General features: G+C 42.9%; 1 protein-coding gene across 1 annotated transcript in view; it reads right to left on the bottom strand.

Moving 5' to 3' along the window:
- LOC106584192 (cadherin-2) overlaps window positions 1-18,979 on the bottom strand; it is a 93,911-nt gene that overhangs the window by 63,852 nt on the left and 11,080 nt on the right. Inside the window, exon 2 of the mRNA XM_014169186.2 lies at window positions 17,790-17,928. Within this exon, the coding sequence (XP_014024661.1) occupies window positions 17,790-17,928 (139 nt within the window). The remainder of the gene's footprint in view (window positions 1-17,789; window positions 17,929-18,979) is intronic.

The raw sequence follows: 18,979 nt of genomic DNA, 5'->3' as shown, positions 1-18,979 counted from the left end.
TGATTGAACAAAACATGCATGCATTGTATAACATAATGTCCTAGGGTTGTCATCTGATGAAGATCATCAAAGTTTAGTGCTGCATTTAGCTGTGGTTTTGTTTTTTCTGACATTATATGCTCGCTTGAAAAATGGGTGTCTGATTATTTCTGGCTGGGTACTCTGCTGACAGAATCTAATGTTTTGCTTTCGCTGTAAAGCCTTTTTGAAATCGGACAGTGTGGTTAGATTAATGAGAGTCTTGTCTTTAAAATGCTGTAAAATAGTCATATGTTTGAAAAATGGAAGTTTTCGGATTTTAGAGGAGTTTGTATTTCGCGCCACGCCCATCATTGGATATTGGAGCAGGTGTTCCGCTAGCGGAACGTCTAGATGTAAGAGGTTAAAGAAAAATAGAAAAGTCAATTAAGGGTGAGGAGAAGCAGTACAACGGACAAGTCGACGAAAAAGAGAAAATGACTGAAATGTTGTTGGAAAAGAAGGTCAATTGATTCAAGACATGACAGTAGGTCTGACTGATCGTAGTTCAAAATAGTGATGCACAAACTAATCGTGCACTTGGTTCTGAAGCCTACCTCTATGAGATATATGTGTGTGTGTGTGTGTGTGTGTGTGTGTGTGTGTGTGTGTGTGTGTGTGTATATTATTATATTTTGTTCAGTGTAGGCCTCTACTTGAATGCATATTCTACAGGCTACCTCTATCCTAAATGTTACCTTTATGTTCAATGTGAATGAATCACACAACTGCTATACAGTTGTTGTGAATGTTGCACTAAAATGTCACAATGACAATGCTACAATGAATATTGCACTAAAGTACAAGTTCAAATGTAAAAAAAAATATGTTTCAATACATGTTGCACTAAAGTAACAATGTTACAATGTATGTTACAATAAAGTAACAATGTTGAAATATGTTGATGGTTGTTGTTATTTTGTCTTTGCTCTCAGTGTTCATATCGGTGTTGTATAAGTGTTTTTGAAATGTGAAATAGTCACACTAGAATGTGATGGGTCATTCTAGTGGCAATGCTGGGGACTGCCAGTGACAGAGTTTTAAATATGTTTATAACTGGGCTGGGATATATAAGAATTTTGATGACTGCATAGGAGAAATGCGTTAATTCAGTATACATCACATTATCCCACCGGTCACAATTGTGACCAACCATAAACACACTTTTTCACCTACTTTCCCATGAAAATGTCAAAAAATATGATTGATTATTTCAAAGGGTTACTAATGACGCATGATTTGGATATTTTCATGTGTGGGAAGAATTTGGAATTAAATGAGTTAATAAGTCTATGGTGTCAATAATTTTGTCTTTTGCCATTTCTGTTTATTTTCTGATTTAAATGGATACTTTAAGTTCTTAATCAAAAACAAAGGTTCTGTAATATTAACAGTGAAGTAAAGAATTGTGGAGACCAAATACATTGGTAAATTTCAACTTATTTCCACCCCAATATTTTTGGCCACGGCTGTAGATGATTGATGGGTATGTACAACAGCTGTTCAACGTGTGTGTGTGTGTGTGTGTGTGTGTGTGTGTGTGTGTGTGTGTGTGTGTGTGTGTGTGGTTACAGTGACAGTTGGGGGTCAGTGGATGACAGAGCTCTCTCTCCCTCCCTCCCTCCCTCCCTCCCTCCCTCCCTCCCTCCCTCCCTCCCTCCCTCCCTCCCTCCCTCCCTCCCCTCTCCTCTCCTCTCCTGTCACAATCACTAACCCTGAACCAGATACTATTCCCTGCCTCATAAACTCCACATTAACAAAACATGTCCATTTCAACTCCCACATACTATACCATACATGCTCCAATAACTACCCCTCAGAAACGACAGCAACCAGTTACAGTTGCAAAGCCATTTTCAACCCCCTTCATTATATTGTTATTAAAAATGACCCTTAGTAATTAAACATGACCCTCAGCTCTGTCCCCAGTCTCTGCTAAGAACACAGCGTGCATCCCAAATGGCACTTTATTCCCTAGGTAGTGCACTATTTTGGGCTCTGGTCAAAAGTAGTGCACTCAATAGGGAGTAGGGTGTGATTTGGGATACAGCGTGTGATTTGGGATACAGAAGAGAACAGGGTGTCATTTGGGACACAGCCACCCACTCCTGCAGAGAGGAGCTGGTTGCTTAGCGCTGCTCTGGTCACCCCGACAACCCCCAGAAGGTGATGCCTTTCTCTCGCCAGGGGGGCGGGGCTGGGTATTAAGGGGGAGGGGAGGGGGGGGCGTGGCTCCATTGTTCACTACCAGCTCCTCTGACACCACCATGGAAATCATATCAAATCAATCGGCCACACCCTAAAAAGCCCATATGGTGCCCATAAACAGGCCCTAAGGGAACAGTGACCCATCCCATGCACAATCACTGTAACGACACACACAAGCGCACCCACGTACACATGTACAGACACGTGCACACACACACACACACACACACACACACACACACACACACACACACACACACACACACACACACACACACACACACACACACACACACACACACACAGAGAGAGACTCCACAACAATGTTATGAGCTACTGTAGATAGCTGTGTTGTGTTGCATTGTGAATACAGTAAGTAAGCACTGTGATGTGCTAGGCTACACTGTAGATTCCATCCACCTGCATTTATCCACCCTGCAACATTAAGACTGAAGAGAAGTCCTGATGAATATATTCACCTAGTCACACACAGCAGATTCATTACAGTCAGAATAGAATAGCAGAGGAGAAGAGATCCACTCAACAGCCAGCCTCCTTCTGTCCCTCTATCCACCAGTAATGGTAGGGCCATTTCCACTGTTTAAAGCCATTTACACATATACTGTACCATAATAACATCCATCCATCCGTGTGTGTGTGTGTGTGTGTGTGTGTGTGTGTGTGTGCGTGCGTGCGTGCGTGTGTGTGTATATATGTGTGAGGGGGCAGACGGACGGGCCCTGGACAAATTTAGTGCACTTTGGGATACGGACATACACTAACACATCAGTATAGATTAGTGGGTTTATGGAAGATTAGCCAGACAATAAAGAGGTGGATCACCGCATACAATTACTGTATATATAGAAACACTATGATTTATAGGATCTCTGTAGCTCATCAGGCATGATTTGGTAACTGATTTGGTAACACACACACACACACACACACACACACACACACACACACACGTGCACACACACACGCAGGCACACACACTCACAGAGACACAACAACGCCAAAAACAGCATGACGGAAATCGACCGCTAACGGTCACTGACTGGGGACAGAGAATGGGGAGCTGGGAGGTGAGGGTGAGAAAGTGAGGCGTAAAATGTCATTACAGATTAATGTGCTGTACTCGCTTTTCCCCCCACCCCTGAACACAACCCAGAGTGCGTCACTGACTCTGTGTGTGTGTGTGAGAGCCTATAGAGACACTGTCAACACAGATTAAAACAGAAACTCTCTGTGCCTCTACCACTATAATGAACTCTCCTTATCTCCTACCCCTTCCCTCTCACACTTCCTCCCTCTCTCACCCCAATCAAATTCCCTCTTCTCCGACCACCTTCCCTAAATCTGATTTGCGTGTTCCTGCATTCATTTGCTGGGAGAGTCTAGTGCGCGTGTGTCTGTGTGTGTTGGACCACACAGAATGGCCACAGTGGGAGCAGTAGTGAGGTCGAGAAATGGTTGTGTCTGTTGTTCGTGTGTGTATGTCTTCATGATGTGGATGGAGATCTAACAGTCTGTGACAGGCCTAAACGCCACTGACAAACCCAACTGATTACATTTCCTCTCCATTAACTATTCGGTTCAGTACTTTAGACCCAAAAGTAGCACTATATAGGGGATAGGGTGCCATTTGGGATGCAAACAAACTGATCTGTCTGCAGAGAGAGGGAGAGAGAGAGAGAGAGAGAGAGAGAGAGAGAGAGAGAGAGAGAAAAAGCCAGGGAGGAGAACACACATGCCCACCACAGTAAGTTACATTATTACTGAAAAGCACGCATCCTGAGACCTTATCCACCAAAGCAGCTACACTTGAAAATAATAAAGGGATAATACCTGTTTTTATCTGTCAGTCATAGTACGACTACATATCTTTGTGACCGACTGCATCAATTCTGTCTTATGTAGCAACATTTTAAATGTTGACTTTTACATTGGATAAAAGTAGAGACTCAAAGCTGGAAAATTGTATATCATACACTGCAGTTGAGGAACAATGGGAAAGTATTTCTGCTTTGAAAGTTGATACACTTGTGATCCCACTTTTGAGAAAATGTCCCTTGAATGTTTTGGTACACCTACTGGAGAGCTCTTCTTTGTCTACACCCATTCAGCATCATTCACACTCTCTTAAGCCTTAGCCCCACCCATCTCTTTAAGGATTCATATGTGAGGCCATGTGCTAAAAAGAGTGAGTAGTTTAGTGAACAACCAAAGATTTCCAGACTAAATGCGTTAAAAGTAGTAGCCTACAATAAGGAAAAACTCCAGGTAAAAATACACTTACCTAGTCCTTGGCCTATATCCTCATCTGACTTTGGTGCAGGTTATGATGTTCTTCACATTACCATCTCTGGTAAACACACACTATATCAAACAAAATCTACATTTATTTGTCACATGCACAGGACACAGAAGGTGTAAACGGTACAGTGAAATGGTTACTTGCATAGTAGCAATATCAACAACACAGTGTCCAGATAAAAAATATTTGATCATTATTAGATGACACTTACCCAACACACTAAATTGATGGGTCATGTGAAGGAAATGCTATAATCACCCCGCAGACACATCTAACTACGTGGACGGGTCACTACTGTGTAGACATGTACACATGTTCTTGAAATACAATAGATGGCAGTAATCACCCCCAGACACACCTGGCTAACTTGATGGGTCATGTAATCATCTGGTGAAATTGAGTATTTTGTAGCCCGCTAGCTAAACAATGAACCGGCATAATGCCAACTCATACCACTACCAATACAAACAATCTGGTAGGTAGCTAAAGAGCTAACCAACTAGGTTCAATGTTAGCTAGCTATCATTAGGCTATAACTAGCAATGCAAATGGTTTCTGATTCAAATAATATTTCTATACAGATCATACACATAATCTTAGATAGCGAGCCAGCAAGCTAAAGTTTGCTAGCTAACTAACAGTACGCTTAACTTGCAATGAAAATGACTTTCTGACATGAGAAACGTATAATATCTGAAAATGTAGATAGACTAAATTCAGGGCATCAATGTTGTTGAGAAAAGTAGCAACACTTTTGTAGTTCTCGATGGCTAATGTTATATCGCTCAAAAACGGCGCTGTAGAAAATACTATCAACACATACTGAACAACTCACGCTATTGACAGAAGCATGCTACATTGCAGATCAATCCAAACTCATCTCCCGGCATTTCCAGCCCGTCCCTTAACTCAGCCAATCATGGCTAGCAGGAAGGTTCCTGTCTTTTTCCGTGGTTAAACCAACTAGGTTCGTAATGTAACCATTTTTATGTATTTATGGATGGAATTCAAGTTTGTTATTAAAGCACATGAAAGTTCACATGTTCCAGAAGTCATTTCTGGCAACATTTTGATAAAAAAATAAATGTTTACGTTCAAATGTCTTTCCTGTGAAGTAGTGACGTGCGACATACACCTAGTTTCCTGAAACGAGTCACATATATCTGCATATTAGTATATATGGTAAGAGCTGAGAAGCAGTGGAGAGGAAAGGAGATGGTTTTTTACAAACATCTAAAATATTCACAGGAGCTGGACAAAAATGTCATCAAATACATAGAGGAAAGAGCAATGTCCGCTCACTGTTTTCCTGCACTTTTGGAAAAAAGTGAGAGGAAATTCCCTTATATTCTTTCTCTCACTCACTCTTAAACACACAACCTTCAGAGGGCTAGTCAGTCACATTAGGAGTTTAAATAAGGATATGGACAGATACTCAGAGTGGACAGACAGACAGACAGACAGACAGACAGACAGACAGACAGACAGACAGACAGACAGACAGACAGACAGACAGACAGACAGACAGACAGACAGACAGACAGACAGACAGACAGACAGACAGACAGACAGACAGACAGACAGACAGACAGACAGACAGACAGACAGACAGACAGACAGACAGACAGACAGACAATAGCTGCACTGTGTATCTGATTGTACCACACGGAGGAGAGGCTTTCAAAACACTGATATCAATTAACACACACCAGTGCTCGCAAAGGCACACACACTCAACACACAAACAGACGCACATACACACGTACGCATGCCCCCACACAAATATTCATGATCCTCTAAGACACAGGTGAGAAATTCCTCTATCTATCCAAAAAAGGAGGTAATGAAAAAACAGGAATAGAGATAGACAGAGGACTATGGACATGAAAATGAAGACAAAGAAACACACGTACAGACAAATACACACACACACACACACACACACACACACACACACACACACACACACACACACACACACACACACACACACACACACACACACACACACACACACACACACACACACACACACACACACAGGGTCATCATAGTGCACCAACGAGCCAAACTCCTGATCCTCACTCCCCCTGACTGGCATTCCTTAGATACTTGTAGAGGTCTGTATGGCACAGCTGGTGTTTCTCAGTAAGTCAGACACACACACAGACATATAATCAGAACCAGACCCAGTCCAAAGACAAAACCCCTCTTACATGCACACACACACACACACACACACACACACACACACACACACACACACACACACACACACACACACACACACACACACACACACACACACACACACACACACACACACACACACACACACACAGCCTCTCTGCCTGGTTGTTGTGCACGGTACTTTGAGTAGAGTTCATGGTGAATGCTGAACTGTATCTGGCTCTGCTCTGTGGTAGCTCTGCGGTCACTAACCGTCTCCTGCACTCCCATCAACTCTCATTGACCGTGAAAAGACCACTGGGACCTCCCTATCACTCCAGTGCGGTCCAACCACTGACAAACCAACCGCTGTGATTATACCTCAAAACAGAAACCGCCCAGGGCAGGGAGAAAGCACGAGGCAGTCTCAGAGGAAAACATAGAAAGAGGAGAAAGTATATGATGGGATGGAGAAGGAAATAGAAGAGGATTTTAGGTTGACGGCTGTTGATCTACTAGGAAACACTGTCTCAAAGGAGGGTGGGGAAAATATGGAGGGACAGAGGGGAGAAAAGAGGGAGGGGAGAAAAGAGGGAGGGGAGAAAAGAGGGATGTGTTTTCATTGATCGCAGATGGTCGAGTCCTCTAATTAGACATGTGGAGTGATTGTGTTTGACAGGAGCCCCTCCCTCCTCTGTTAGCTAGTTCCCCTGAAGACCTGCACTAGCACTTCCTACTACCCACGCTAACACGTGTCACACACTATACCTCAGATACATACAACTCCATTCTCTCACAGTTGGGGGGATGGGGGGGGGGGGGGGTGATGAGGGATATGGGGGAGGTAAGAGAGATAAACATATATAAGGAGGGGGTAGAGACAGAGAGAGAGACAGAGGGAGAGAGAGAAAAGGAGTGGACAGAACCAGAAAGAGAGCGATTAGAGAGGAAGAGAGAGAGAGAATATAAAGAGACAGATAGAGCTCTTTGTCTCCAGTCTCAAAATATGTGTAGCATTCACCCCAGACGCCCAGGCAAGGCGGGTGGACCCCCCAAGCTCTGGGTTCCCCTGGAGGTCAGGCCCCCCAGATAGCATATGAACCTGTCATAAGCCATAAAAAAATACATTCATTTGCTTTAAACTACAAAATGTATGGACCTTGCGGGAGGGGCCACAAAACTGCGCTACGCCACTGAGACAGAGACAGTAGCATATGGGGTTGAGTTTAACTGGGACAATCTCCCACACAGAGAAAAGAGGGAGAGCAGAGCGAGAGAGGAAACAGAGAAAAGAGAGAAGGGAGATAGTGAGGTCAAGCATGAATCAAATCAGTGTCTTCTGCTTCCCAAGAGGCAGTGCAGTTGTGTGTGGAATTTACACGTGCGTGTGTGAATGAATTGAGAGGATGCCACTGCACAACACACTGACTAGCTGACCGTAATACAATCCCTCTATCTCGCTCAGTCTGTCACTCTCTCTCTCTCTGTCTCTCTGTATCTCTGTCTTTCGCTCTCTCACACGCACAGTCCTCCATTACCGGGAAGGATGAGCAGGGTTCGAGTCAGCCTACCACCACTCTACACCCCTAGTCTCTGTCACCAGGGTGATCAGGTGAATCATTAACTAGAAATACACAAACACAATGACAGTCATGGTCACATCAAGCATTAATCTCCACAATGACTCCAAAAACAGCCCCAAAACTCCCACATGCCTATTTCTAAAGAGTGTTGTGGTCAAATGATTCTGCTTCCCCGTACAGACTAGGATTCAGAGAAAGTCAGCATTGACCAGAGAGTCACCACTGGCTGACCACCATGCTAAAACAAACACGCTGAACCTACAGGAGAGCCAATCCTCCAATTCAGGCCCCATAACCAATACAGACAGCTCAATTAGCTAATGCTTAGGTCAGGCTGAGAATGATAGTCCAGCCTATAAGGCAGCAGTGATCATCATGGGTCAGCAAAACAGAGATATAACCTATTCACCAGCCAGGAACGCCAGATCACCACTAGAAGCAGCAACCACAGAGAATCACAGGAAGACGCTGGTACCGTAGGATGTGGCCCATACATGGAGCATCTATGAACGTTCCTCCACCCAGCATCCCTCTCTTTCCATCCTTTCACTCTTATCTCTCCATATCTTAACCTCTTTCTTTCTCCCTTACCTAACCTCTACTACAGCCTAGCTCCTCTCTCGACCCCTAACACCTTGTTACCATCTATCGCGCCCTCCATCCCCCTCCTTCTGATTTGAATTATTGCTTCTCTCCATCCCTTCATTAATAATTGACTCTCTTCCTCCTGCTCCAATTAAATAATTAACTAAGCCTCCAGCCGTCTGTACCCCAGGGCAGTCTGTCTATGGCCCTCTATTTGTCTGTCTCTGTCACTCTGTGTGTGTGTGTGTGTGTGTGTGTGTGTGTGTGTGTGTGTGTGTGTGTGTGTGTGTGTGTGTGTGTGTGTGTGTGTGTGTGTGTGTGTGTGTGTGTGTGTGTGTGTGTGTGTGTGTGTGTGTGTGTGTGTGTGTGTGTGTGTGTGTGTGTGTGTGCGCGTGTGTTTGCATGTCCATGTGCTTGTCTGTCACTCTGTCTGTTCCTCTGTCTATGTTAGTATCTCTCTGTCCCGGTCACTCTCTGTCCGTCTGTATGAAGGCCTACCCGTATGTGACTGTCTGTCCTGCTGTCTGTTTGTCTCTGTCTCACACTGTAAACCCCAAGCCATTAACTCAAATACTTCTATTAAGTTGAACTCAAAGTTAATGAAAAAAATACATGTTTATGTGGTATTGAATCAACATGAAATGAGAAGTCACATCAACAACATTTTTTAAAAGTTATGATAACAAATGAATGTTTCTTCCCAACATGCTCTACTGCAGGTTGATCTTTTGGGGAATTGTCATTCATATCTGTGTACATTGAGTGATTGACTGATTATTGCTACACAAAGATTAATAACATACATTTTTCTAAACTAACCCAATCATTTAGTTTGAGTTTTTGCACCCATTACTGAAATGGTTATTTCAGTTTAAATGGCTTAGGTAGTCTCCTTGCAGTCTGTCTAGCTCTTGCAATCATTATGAATGCAGGTTGCAGTTAAATAAACATTCCAACTGTTGGCTATCTTAACTCTGTCTGGAATCCAAGAGCAATTACACTTCACACATCAAGCCAACATAATGTGACTTGCAGGTAAGGTTGCATTTCCCAAGTAAATTTCCAAAGTTCCCTAAAAATCCCAGTTGGAAGATTCATTGAAATCCTTCAACCAGGATTTTTATGAAAATCTTGGAGTTCTGTTAAAGTTACTGGAATTTGCAGGCCACTTGCAGGCCTGATGTGGCATGTAAACCTTGAGTTTCAGGCCTCAAAATAAGGCCATATTAGATAAGTATTGTCGTAAAGACTTTACCCACAATGATAACATTCACCTAGGAACTCACTTGGTGAAGGCCACAGAAATGAAAATAAACTAATTTAACAACCATGTCTCTGTCACAAATAAATACAGTCATGGCTGGTAACCCTACAATTCACTCGATAAGGCACACTCAGAAATTATATTGGAGGCTTGGCATATTGGGGGTGTCACAGTGACTCATTGACTATCAGTTTGAGTAATGACTACAAAATCACTAAGTAACTGTATTAAGTGCAATGGGTTTCCTCAAACGTTTTGAGTTATGACAGCACATTGGGGTTTACAGTGCACTGTGTGTTGTTCCTTCCGTCACCTTCTCCTGTTTTTAAACATGCTACAATATAGTGTATGTAACACACACATGCACTTACACCCACACTCACACTCAATACACACACTCAGTCAGAGGCATGGTCAAACACTCTACTGCCATGTTATCCTGTCTCTCAGTCTGTTGCACTGAGCGTTGTCCTGTTCTGGTACACTGGGTGCATACAGAACCACACACACCACCCCGTGACTTAACTGTTGAAAGCCATTTCCCAACTGAAACAGATACAGGATGCCTCCACCCCCTCCTCTCTATGTAAACTCCCTGTAATTGGTTGACAGAGTTTCTCCAACGCTAAACCAAGTGTTGGGCTGCGTCACTTATGACACCCCTTTGACCATACCCCTCTTTTTGAGTTAATATTCACACGTAATAATATCAAAGGGATTCAATGACTTCCTGGATGAGAAAATAACGAGGCAGGAAACAGGAAGAATTTATCTCCAGGCTGTGCCATCTGTCTCATGGTTATGTCCCAAATGGCACCCGATTCCTTACATAGTGCACTACTTTTGACCAGAGCCCTATGGGCCCCATGTACAGAGTAGGGTGCCATTTGGGATACAGACAAAGCCTCTGAGACAAAGAGAACCATGGTCGTACTGGATTGATTCTATTAACCTGTCTGGGCTAGGGGGCAGTATTTTCATGGCCGGATGAAAAACGTACCCAATTTAAACAGGTTACTACTCTGGCCCAGAAACTAGAATATGCATATTATTAGTAGATTTGGATAGAAAACACTCTGAAGTTTCTAAAACTGTTTGAATGGTGTCTGTGATTATAACAGAACTCATATGGCAGGCAAAAACCTGAGAAAAAGTCAACCAGGAAGTGGAGGATCTGAGATTTGTAGTTCTTCTTTCTAGTCCCTTTCGAAACTACAGTATCCGTTGGGTTACGTTGCACTTCCTAAGGCTTCCATTGGCTGTCTAAAGCCTTCAGAAAGTGGTTTGAGAATTCTCCTGTCACTGGGCAGATAATAGGAGCTCTGAGTGGACTGCCTGGCAACGAAGGGATTGCATATGCGCGGTCACACGAGCACGCTGTTACTTCTTTTTCTCCTTGAATGAATACGCTATTGTCCGGTTGGAATATTATCGCAATTTTACGTTAAAAATACCATAAAGATTGATTTTAAACAGCGTTTGACATACTTCTAAGTACGGTAATGGAACATTTTGACATTTCGTCTCTGGTTCCGCACTCGTGTGTTATGCCTTTGGATAAGTGATCTGTACGCACAAACAAAATTGAGGTATTTGGACAGAAATATGGATTATTTGGAACAAAAACAACATTTCTTGTGGAAGTAGCAGTCCTGGGAGTGCATTCTGACGAAGGTCAGCAAAGGTAAGACAATATTTCTAATAATAATTCTGAGTTTAGATTGCCCCGAACTTGGCGGGTGTCTGTATAGCTCATGATGGCTGAGCTATGTACTCAGAATATTGAAAAATGTGCTTTCTCCGTAAAGCTATTTTAAAATCTGACACAGCGGTTGCATCCATGGGGTAGTCTATCTATAAATATTTAAATAATAGTTATATATTTTGTCAACGTTTATGATGAGTATTTTTGTAAATTAATGTGCACATTAATGTGGTTTTGGTGGGAATACATTTTCTGAACATCACGCGCCAATGTAAAATGCTGTTTTTGGATATAAATATGAACTTTATCGAACAAAACATACATGTATTGTGTAACATAATGTCCTAGGAGTGTCATCTGATGAAGATCGTCAAAGGTTAGTGTTTCATTTAGCTGTGTTTTGGGATTTATTGACACATGTCCTTGCTTGGAAAATGGCTGTGTGATTATTTTTGTCTATGTACTCTCCTAACATAATCTAATGTTTTGCTTTCGCTGTAAAGCCTTTTTGAAATCAGACAATGTGGTTTCATCAAGGAGAAGTGTATCTCTAAAACGGTGTAAAATATTTGTATGTTTGAGAAATTTGAATTATGACATTTTGTTGTTTTTGAATTTGCCGCCCTGATATTTCACTGGCTCTGTCCCGCAGGAGCGTCCCACCTAGCCCATAGAAGTTAACAATGGTGGTTTCAACCAAATCAAAAATGTGGACTTTGGCCTTTCAAACTAAAACCAAACCAATAAGGTGTCCTCCTTGTGTGTGTGTGTGTGTGTGTGTGTTCGTGTGTGTGTGTGTATATACAACCTAATGGCTAATCTCCGGATACAAAGAACCGACTAAATGATTCAGCAGGACAATCAAAAGGTTATTTAGCAGAGGTGACGTTGTAAAACACACACGTCTCTCTCGTTTTCCTTCCCTTCTCTCCCTCTCTCCCTCCCTCCCTCTGTGTTTTACCATGGCACCCTGTCAGAACACTAGCTTAAAAGGTCATATCACAAGTCAGTTTCACAGGAGCCAATGAAAAGCAAATAAAATAAATAGCCAACAGACTAGAGACTACAACAGGACAGGTAGCACAATAAACATGAATTAACCATCCCGAACACACAGAGACTCACAGCTAGGTCTGCCTCTGTATGCCTCTGGCACTAGTATCAACAACACACACACACACACACACAATAGTGAGACCCCGGGTGGGTCATCCTGTCTGTACACACACAAAGGTCATTGATCAGAGGATGGATACAGGCTGACAATATTAATATAATTTATCACACAGTGTTTCATTTGTATGTGGAGTGTGCGTGTGTGAATGAGTGTGTGGGGAAACACCCACTGTGTGTTTGACGAGGCAGATGGTTTCAGCTCCTTCCACCCCACTGCCCCCAACCCTCACATCCTCCCCTAATACTCACCTAATCCTCCACCTCCCTCAGTGATCGTAATGAAAAACTCTTCCATATTGTTGCAGAGTGTATACTCCACCCACTCACTGCAAAACTTACCAACAGGCCATTAAAAACTGTAATATCTTATGTTACCAACGGGCCATTAACCTGTTAGGGCTAGGGGGCAGTATTGACACGGCTGGATAAAAAAACATACCCGATTTAATCTGGTTACCACTCCTACCCAGTAACTAGAATATGCATATACTTATTACATATGGATAGAAAACACCCTAAATTTTCTAAAACTGTTTGAATGGTGTCTGTGAGTATAACAGAACTCATTTGGCAGGCAAAACCCTGAGACATTTTCTGACAGGAAGTGGATACCTGATGTGTTGTATTACCTTTAAACCTATCCCATTGAAAAACACAGGGGCTGAGGAATATTTTGGCACTTCCTATTGCTTCCACTAGATGTCACCAGCCTTTACAAAGTGTTTTGAGTCTTCTGGAGGGAGATCTGACCGAACAAGAGCCATGGAACGATGATGGCCAATTAGACACCTGGCGCGCGAGTTCATGTTGGGTACCCTCGTTCCAATACGTTATAAAAGAGTATGCATTCGTCCACCTTGAATATTATTCATGTTCTGGTTAAAAAAGGCCCTAATGATTTATGCTATACAACGTTTGACATGTTTGAACGAACGTAAATATATTTTTTCCCCTCGTTCATGAAGTGAAGTCCGGCTGGCTTAGATCATGTGCTAACAAGACGGAGATTTTTGGACATAAATGATTAGCTTTTTTGAACAAAACTACATTCGTTATGGACCTGTGATACCTGGAAGTGACATCTGATGAAGAGAATCAAAGGTAATGGATTATTTACATAGTATTTTCGATTTTAGATCTCCCCAACATGACGTCTAGTCTGTATCGCAACGCGTATTTTTCTGGGCGCAGTGCTCAGATTATTGCAAAGTGGGATTTCCCAGTAAGGTTATTTTTAAATCTGGCAAGTTGATTGCGTTCAAGAGATGTAAATCTATAATTCTTTAAATGACAATATAATATTTTACCAATGTTTTCTAATTTTAATTATTTAATTTGTGACGCTGACTTGACTGCCGGTTATTGGAGGGAAACGATTTCCTCAACATCAATGCCATAGTAAAACGCTGTTTTTGGATATAAATATGAACTTGATAGAACTAAAAATGCATGCATTGTCTAACATAATGTCCTAGGAGTGTCATCTGATGGAGATTGTAAAAGTGTGATTTCCCAGTAAGGTTATTTTTAAATCTGGCAAGTTGATTGCGTTCAAGAGATGTAAATCTATAATTCTTTAAATGACAATATAATATTTTACCAATGTTTTCTAATTTTAATTATTTAATTTGTGACGCTGACTTGACTGCCGGTTATTGGAGAGAAACGATTTCCTCAACATCAATGCCATAGTAAAACGCTGTTTTTGGATATAAATATGAACTTGATAGAACTAAAAATGCATGCATTGTCTAACATAATGTCCTAGGAGTGTCATCTGATGGAGATTGTAAAAGGTTAGTGCATCATTTTAGCTGGTTTTATGGTTTTGGTGACCCTGTCTTTGAATTGACAAAACATTACACACAACTCTTGTAAATGTACTGTCCTAACATACTCTAAATTTATGCTTTCGCCGTAAAACCTTTTTGAAATCGTAAAACGTGGTTAGATTAAGGAGATGTTTATCTTTCAAAGGGTGTAAAATAGTTGTATGTTTGAAAAATTTGAATTTTGACATTTATTTGGATTCAAATTTGCCGCTCTTGAAATGCACCTGCTGTTGATGGAGTGCACCACGGGTGGCACGCTAGCGTCCCACCTAGCCCATAGAGGTTAAAAACTGTAATATCTTATGTTTCACCGAGTCGTGGCCGAACGACGACATGGATAATATACAGTTTTCTGTTCCAGTAAAAAAATTTACGTGCATCGGCAAGACAGAACAGCTGCCTCCGGTAAGACAAGGGGTGGCGGTCTCTGTCTATTTGTCAATAACAGCTGGTGCATGAAATCTAATATTAGGAAATCTCGAGGTTTTGCTCGCCAAGAAAGTTTTCATTTATATTTTTGTAGTTGTCTATTTACCACCACAAAACAATGCTGGCACTAAGCAAACAAGAAAATGCAAATCCAGAGGCGGCGCTCGTAGTGGCCGGTGACTTTAATGCAGGGAAAAATAAATCTGTTTTACCTCATTTCTACCAGCATGTTACTTGTGCAACCAGAGGGGAAAAAAACTCTAGACCACCTTTACTCCACACACAGAGACACGTACAAAGCTCTCCCTCGCCCTTAATTTCGCAAATCTGACCATAATTCTGTCCTTACAAGCAAAAACAAAAGCAGGAAGTACCAGTGACTCGCTCAATACGGAAGTGGTCAGATGATGCAGATGCTAAGAATCCCAGCCGCGAGCTGCCCAGTGACACGAGCCTACCAGACGAGGTAAATGACTTATATGCGCGCTTCCAGGCAAGCAACACTGAAGCATGGATGAGAGCACCAGATGTTCCGGACGACAGTGTGATCATGCACTCCGTAGCCGATGTGAGTAAGACCTTCAAACAGGTCAACATTCACAAGGGCGCAGGGCCAGACGAATTACCAGGACGTGTACTCCGAGCATGCACTGACCAACTGGGAAGTGTCTTCACTGACATTTTCAACCTCTCCCTGAGATAGTCTGTAATACCTACATGTTTCAAGCAGACCACCATAGTCCCTGTGCCCAACAACACCAAGGTAACCTGCCTAAATACCTACTGACCCATAGCACTCACATCTGTAGCCATGAAGTGCTTTGAAAGGCTGGTCATGGCTCACATCAACACCACCATCCCAGAAACCCTAGACTCACTCCAATTTGCATACCGCACCAACAGATCCACAGATGACGCAATCGTTATTGCACTACACACTACCCTTTCCCACCTGGACAAAAGGAACACCTACATGAGAATGCTATTCATTGACTACAGCTCAGCGTTCAACACCATAGTGCCCTCAAAGCTCATCACTAAGCTAAAGACACTGGAACTAAACAGCTCCTTGTGCAACTGGATCCTGGACTTCCTGACGAGATGCCCCCAGGTGGTAAGGGTAGGCAACAAAACATCTACCACTCTGATCTGCAACATGGGGGCCCCTCAGGAGTGCATGCTTAGTCCCTTCCTGTACTCCTAAATCCCCCATGACTGCGTGGCAAAGCACGACTCCAACACCATCATTAAGTTTGCCAATGACACAACAGTGGTAGGCCTGATCACAGACAACGATGAGACAGCCTATAGGGAGGAGGTCAGCGACCTTGTGGACTACAGGAAAAGGAGGGACGAGCACACCCCTATTCTCATCGAGAGCGTCAAGAGCTTCAAGTTCCTTGGTGTCCACGTCACCAACAAACTAAAATGGTACAAATACACCAAGACAGTCGTGAAGAGGGCACGACAACGCCTGTTCCCCCTCAGAAGACTGAAAAGATTTGGCATGGGTCCTCAGATCCTCAAAAACTTCTACAGATGCACCATCGGGAGCATCCTGACTGGTTGCATCACCGCCTGGTATGGCAAATGCTCGGCCTCCGACTGCAAGGAGCCACAGAGGGTAGTACGTACGGCCCAGTACTTCACTGGGGCCAAGCTTCCTGCCATCCAGGACCTCTATACCAGGTGGTGTCACTGGAAGGCCCTAAACATTGCCAAAGACTCCAGCCACCCTAGTCATAGGCTATTCTATCTACTACTGCACGGCAAGCAGTACCGGAGCGCCAAGTTTAGATCCAAAGGCTTCTTAACACCTCCTACCCCTAAGCCATAAGACTGCTGAACAGCTAATCAAATGGCTACCCGGACTATTTACAATGCCCCCCCTTTTTTTACGCTGCTGCTACTCACTGTTTATTATCTATGCATAGTCACTTTACCCCTACCTACATGCTCATATTACTTCAATTACCTCAACTAACCTGTACCCCCTCACATTGACTCGGTACCGGTACCCTGACTCGTAATTGTTATTTTATTGTTGCTCTTCTATTTGTTTTACTTTAGTTTATTTAATAAATATTTTTCTTAAAACTGCATTGTTGGTTAAGGGCTTGTAAGTAAGCATTTCATGGTAAAGTCTACACCTGTTGTATTCAGCGCATGTGACAAATACAGTTTGATTTGATTACCCAACCCTCAGTCCTGGCCCACAGCTAAAAACATTACGACTCAAAAATCACACAAACATAATATGAAGCTACTCCCAAAACATATCATGTTAGGTTACTCCCCAAAAATATCCCCACCCAGAGTTTTAGGTTGTTGTTTGAATCGCCAACCCAGAGCAGAGCCAGATACAGTTCAGCATTCACCATGAACTCTACTCAAAGTACCGTGCACAACAACCAGGCAGAGAGGCTGTGTGTGTGTGTGTGTGTGTGTGTGTGTGTGTGTGTGTGTGTGTGTGTGTGTGTGTGTGTGTGTGTGTGTGTACCGGTGAGGAGTGCTTGTCCCTCTCTCAGCTCCTTGTCCACGGCAACACTGTACTCCCCCTGGGTGAAGCCTCGTGTGCACGGCATCGACCCCTGCCTCCGTGGCAATGACCCCACGGCCCCTCCGCCCTGCACAGCAATCTAGAGAACAAGAACAGAAGGGTGTGGAAAGAAATATCAATATAGTCCTGGATAGGTTACACATACTTAAATATGTATGCACTCACTGCACTGTAAAATGCTTTGAAAAAAGTGTCTACAGAGTAGCTTATATTAAAAGAGTTCATAACGATGTAATAACCACTAATAACTATCATAATAGGCAAGAGAAGTGACATAATAACCACCATCAAATGCAATATATTATAGGCTGCATAAAAGAGACATACTGTTCTAATGTATAATGTATAACATAACAACATATAGGTCTATAACTGTGTCAAATAACAGCAACAATAATTGCACATTAGGAGGGGCCTAGCCTAGCGGCACAGACAGACAGATAGATAGACAACTAATATCTAGTGTATAGGCTACCTCTCTATGCCCTCCGCCCTACCCCCCTCACAGAACGGCACAATGACATATGTTGTTGTTAAGAGTCCACTCACGCTGGTGATTGGAGTAATGAGTGTAAGGGTAAGCAGGGTAAGCAGGTAGCATGATTAGACTGAGAAAGACCTCCTGTCGGCGTCCCAAATGGCACCCTATTAGTGCACTACCAATGTGCTCTGGTCAAAAGTGGTGCGCTACATAGGGAATAGGGTGCCATTTGGGATGCGGGCCCTATACAGCACTTCAGAAACGCACCCTCCCTCTTCTCCACCATCATGGTAATCACAGATCTGATATGGCTATTCAACTGAAAGCTATGTCTTGGAACCCCTTGCTTGCTTTCACCTACCAGATTGTTTCAGATCAGTGATTCATTCAGGGAAGATATGGAGGAATAGGGTATTTCAGAAATATTGAAACATCGGTGTGAAGGCAGGGCACAATCATGGGAAAACGGAGCCGAGAACAAACCGGACCAGCTCACATCATAGTGTGTGTGTGTGTGTGTTCAAAAAGCTGTAACCCTTGACCTTTCCATGGCGTAACCTAACTCATTCATCTCATCCCTATTCTATTAATTTCTAATCAAAACCTCTAATCTGCCAACTCTCTGCAAATTACTCTCATCTGTCTCTAT

This window comes from Salmo salar, chromosome ssa23, assembly GCF_905237065.1.
Source record: "Salmo salar chromosome ssa23, Ssal_v3.1, whole genome shotgun sequence".
In the NCBI taxonomy this organism is placed as follows: Eukaryota; Metazoa; Chordata; class Actinopteri; order Salmoniformes; family Salmonidae; genus Salmo; species Salmo salar.
Note: the sequence above shows the minus strand (reverse complement) of the source record. Positions and strands in the feature narration are given on the sequence as shown.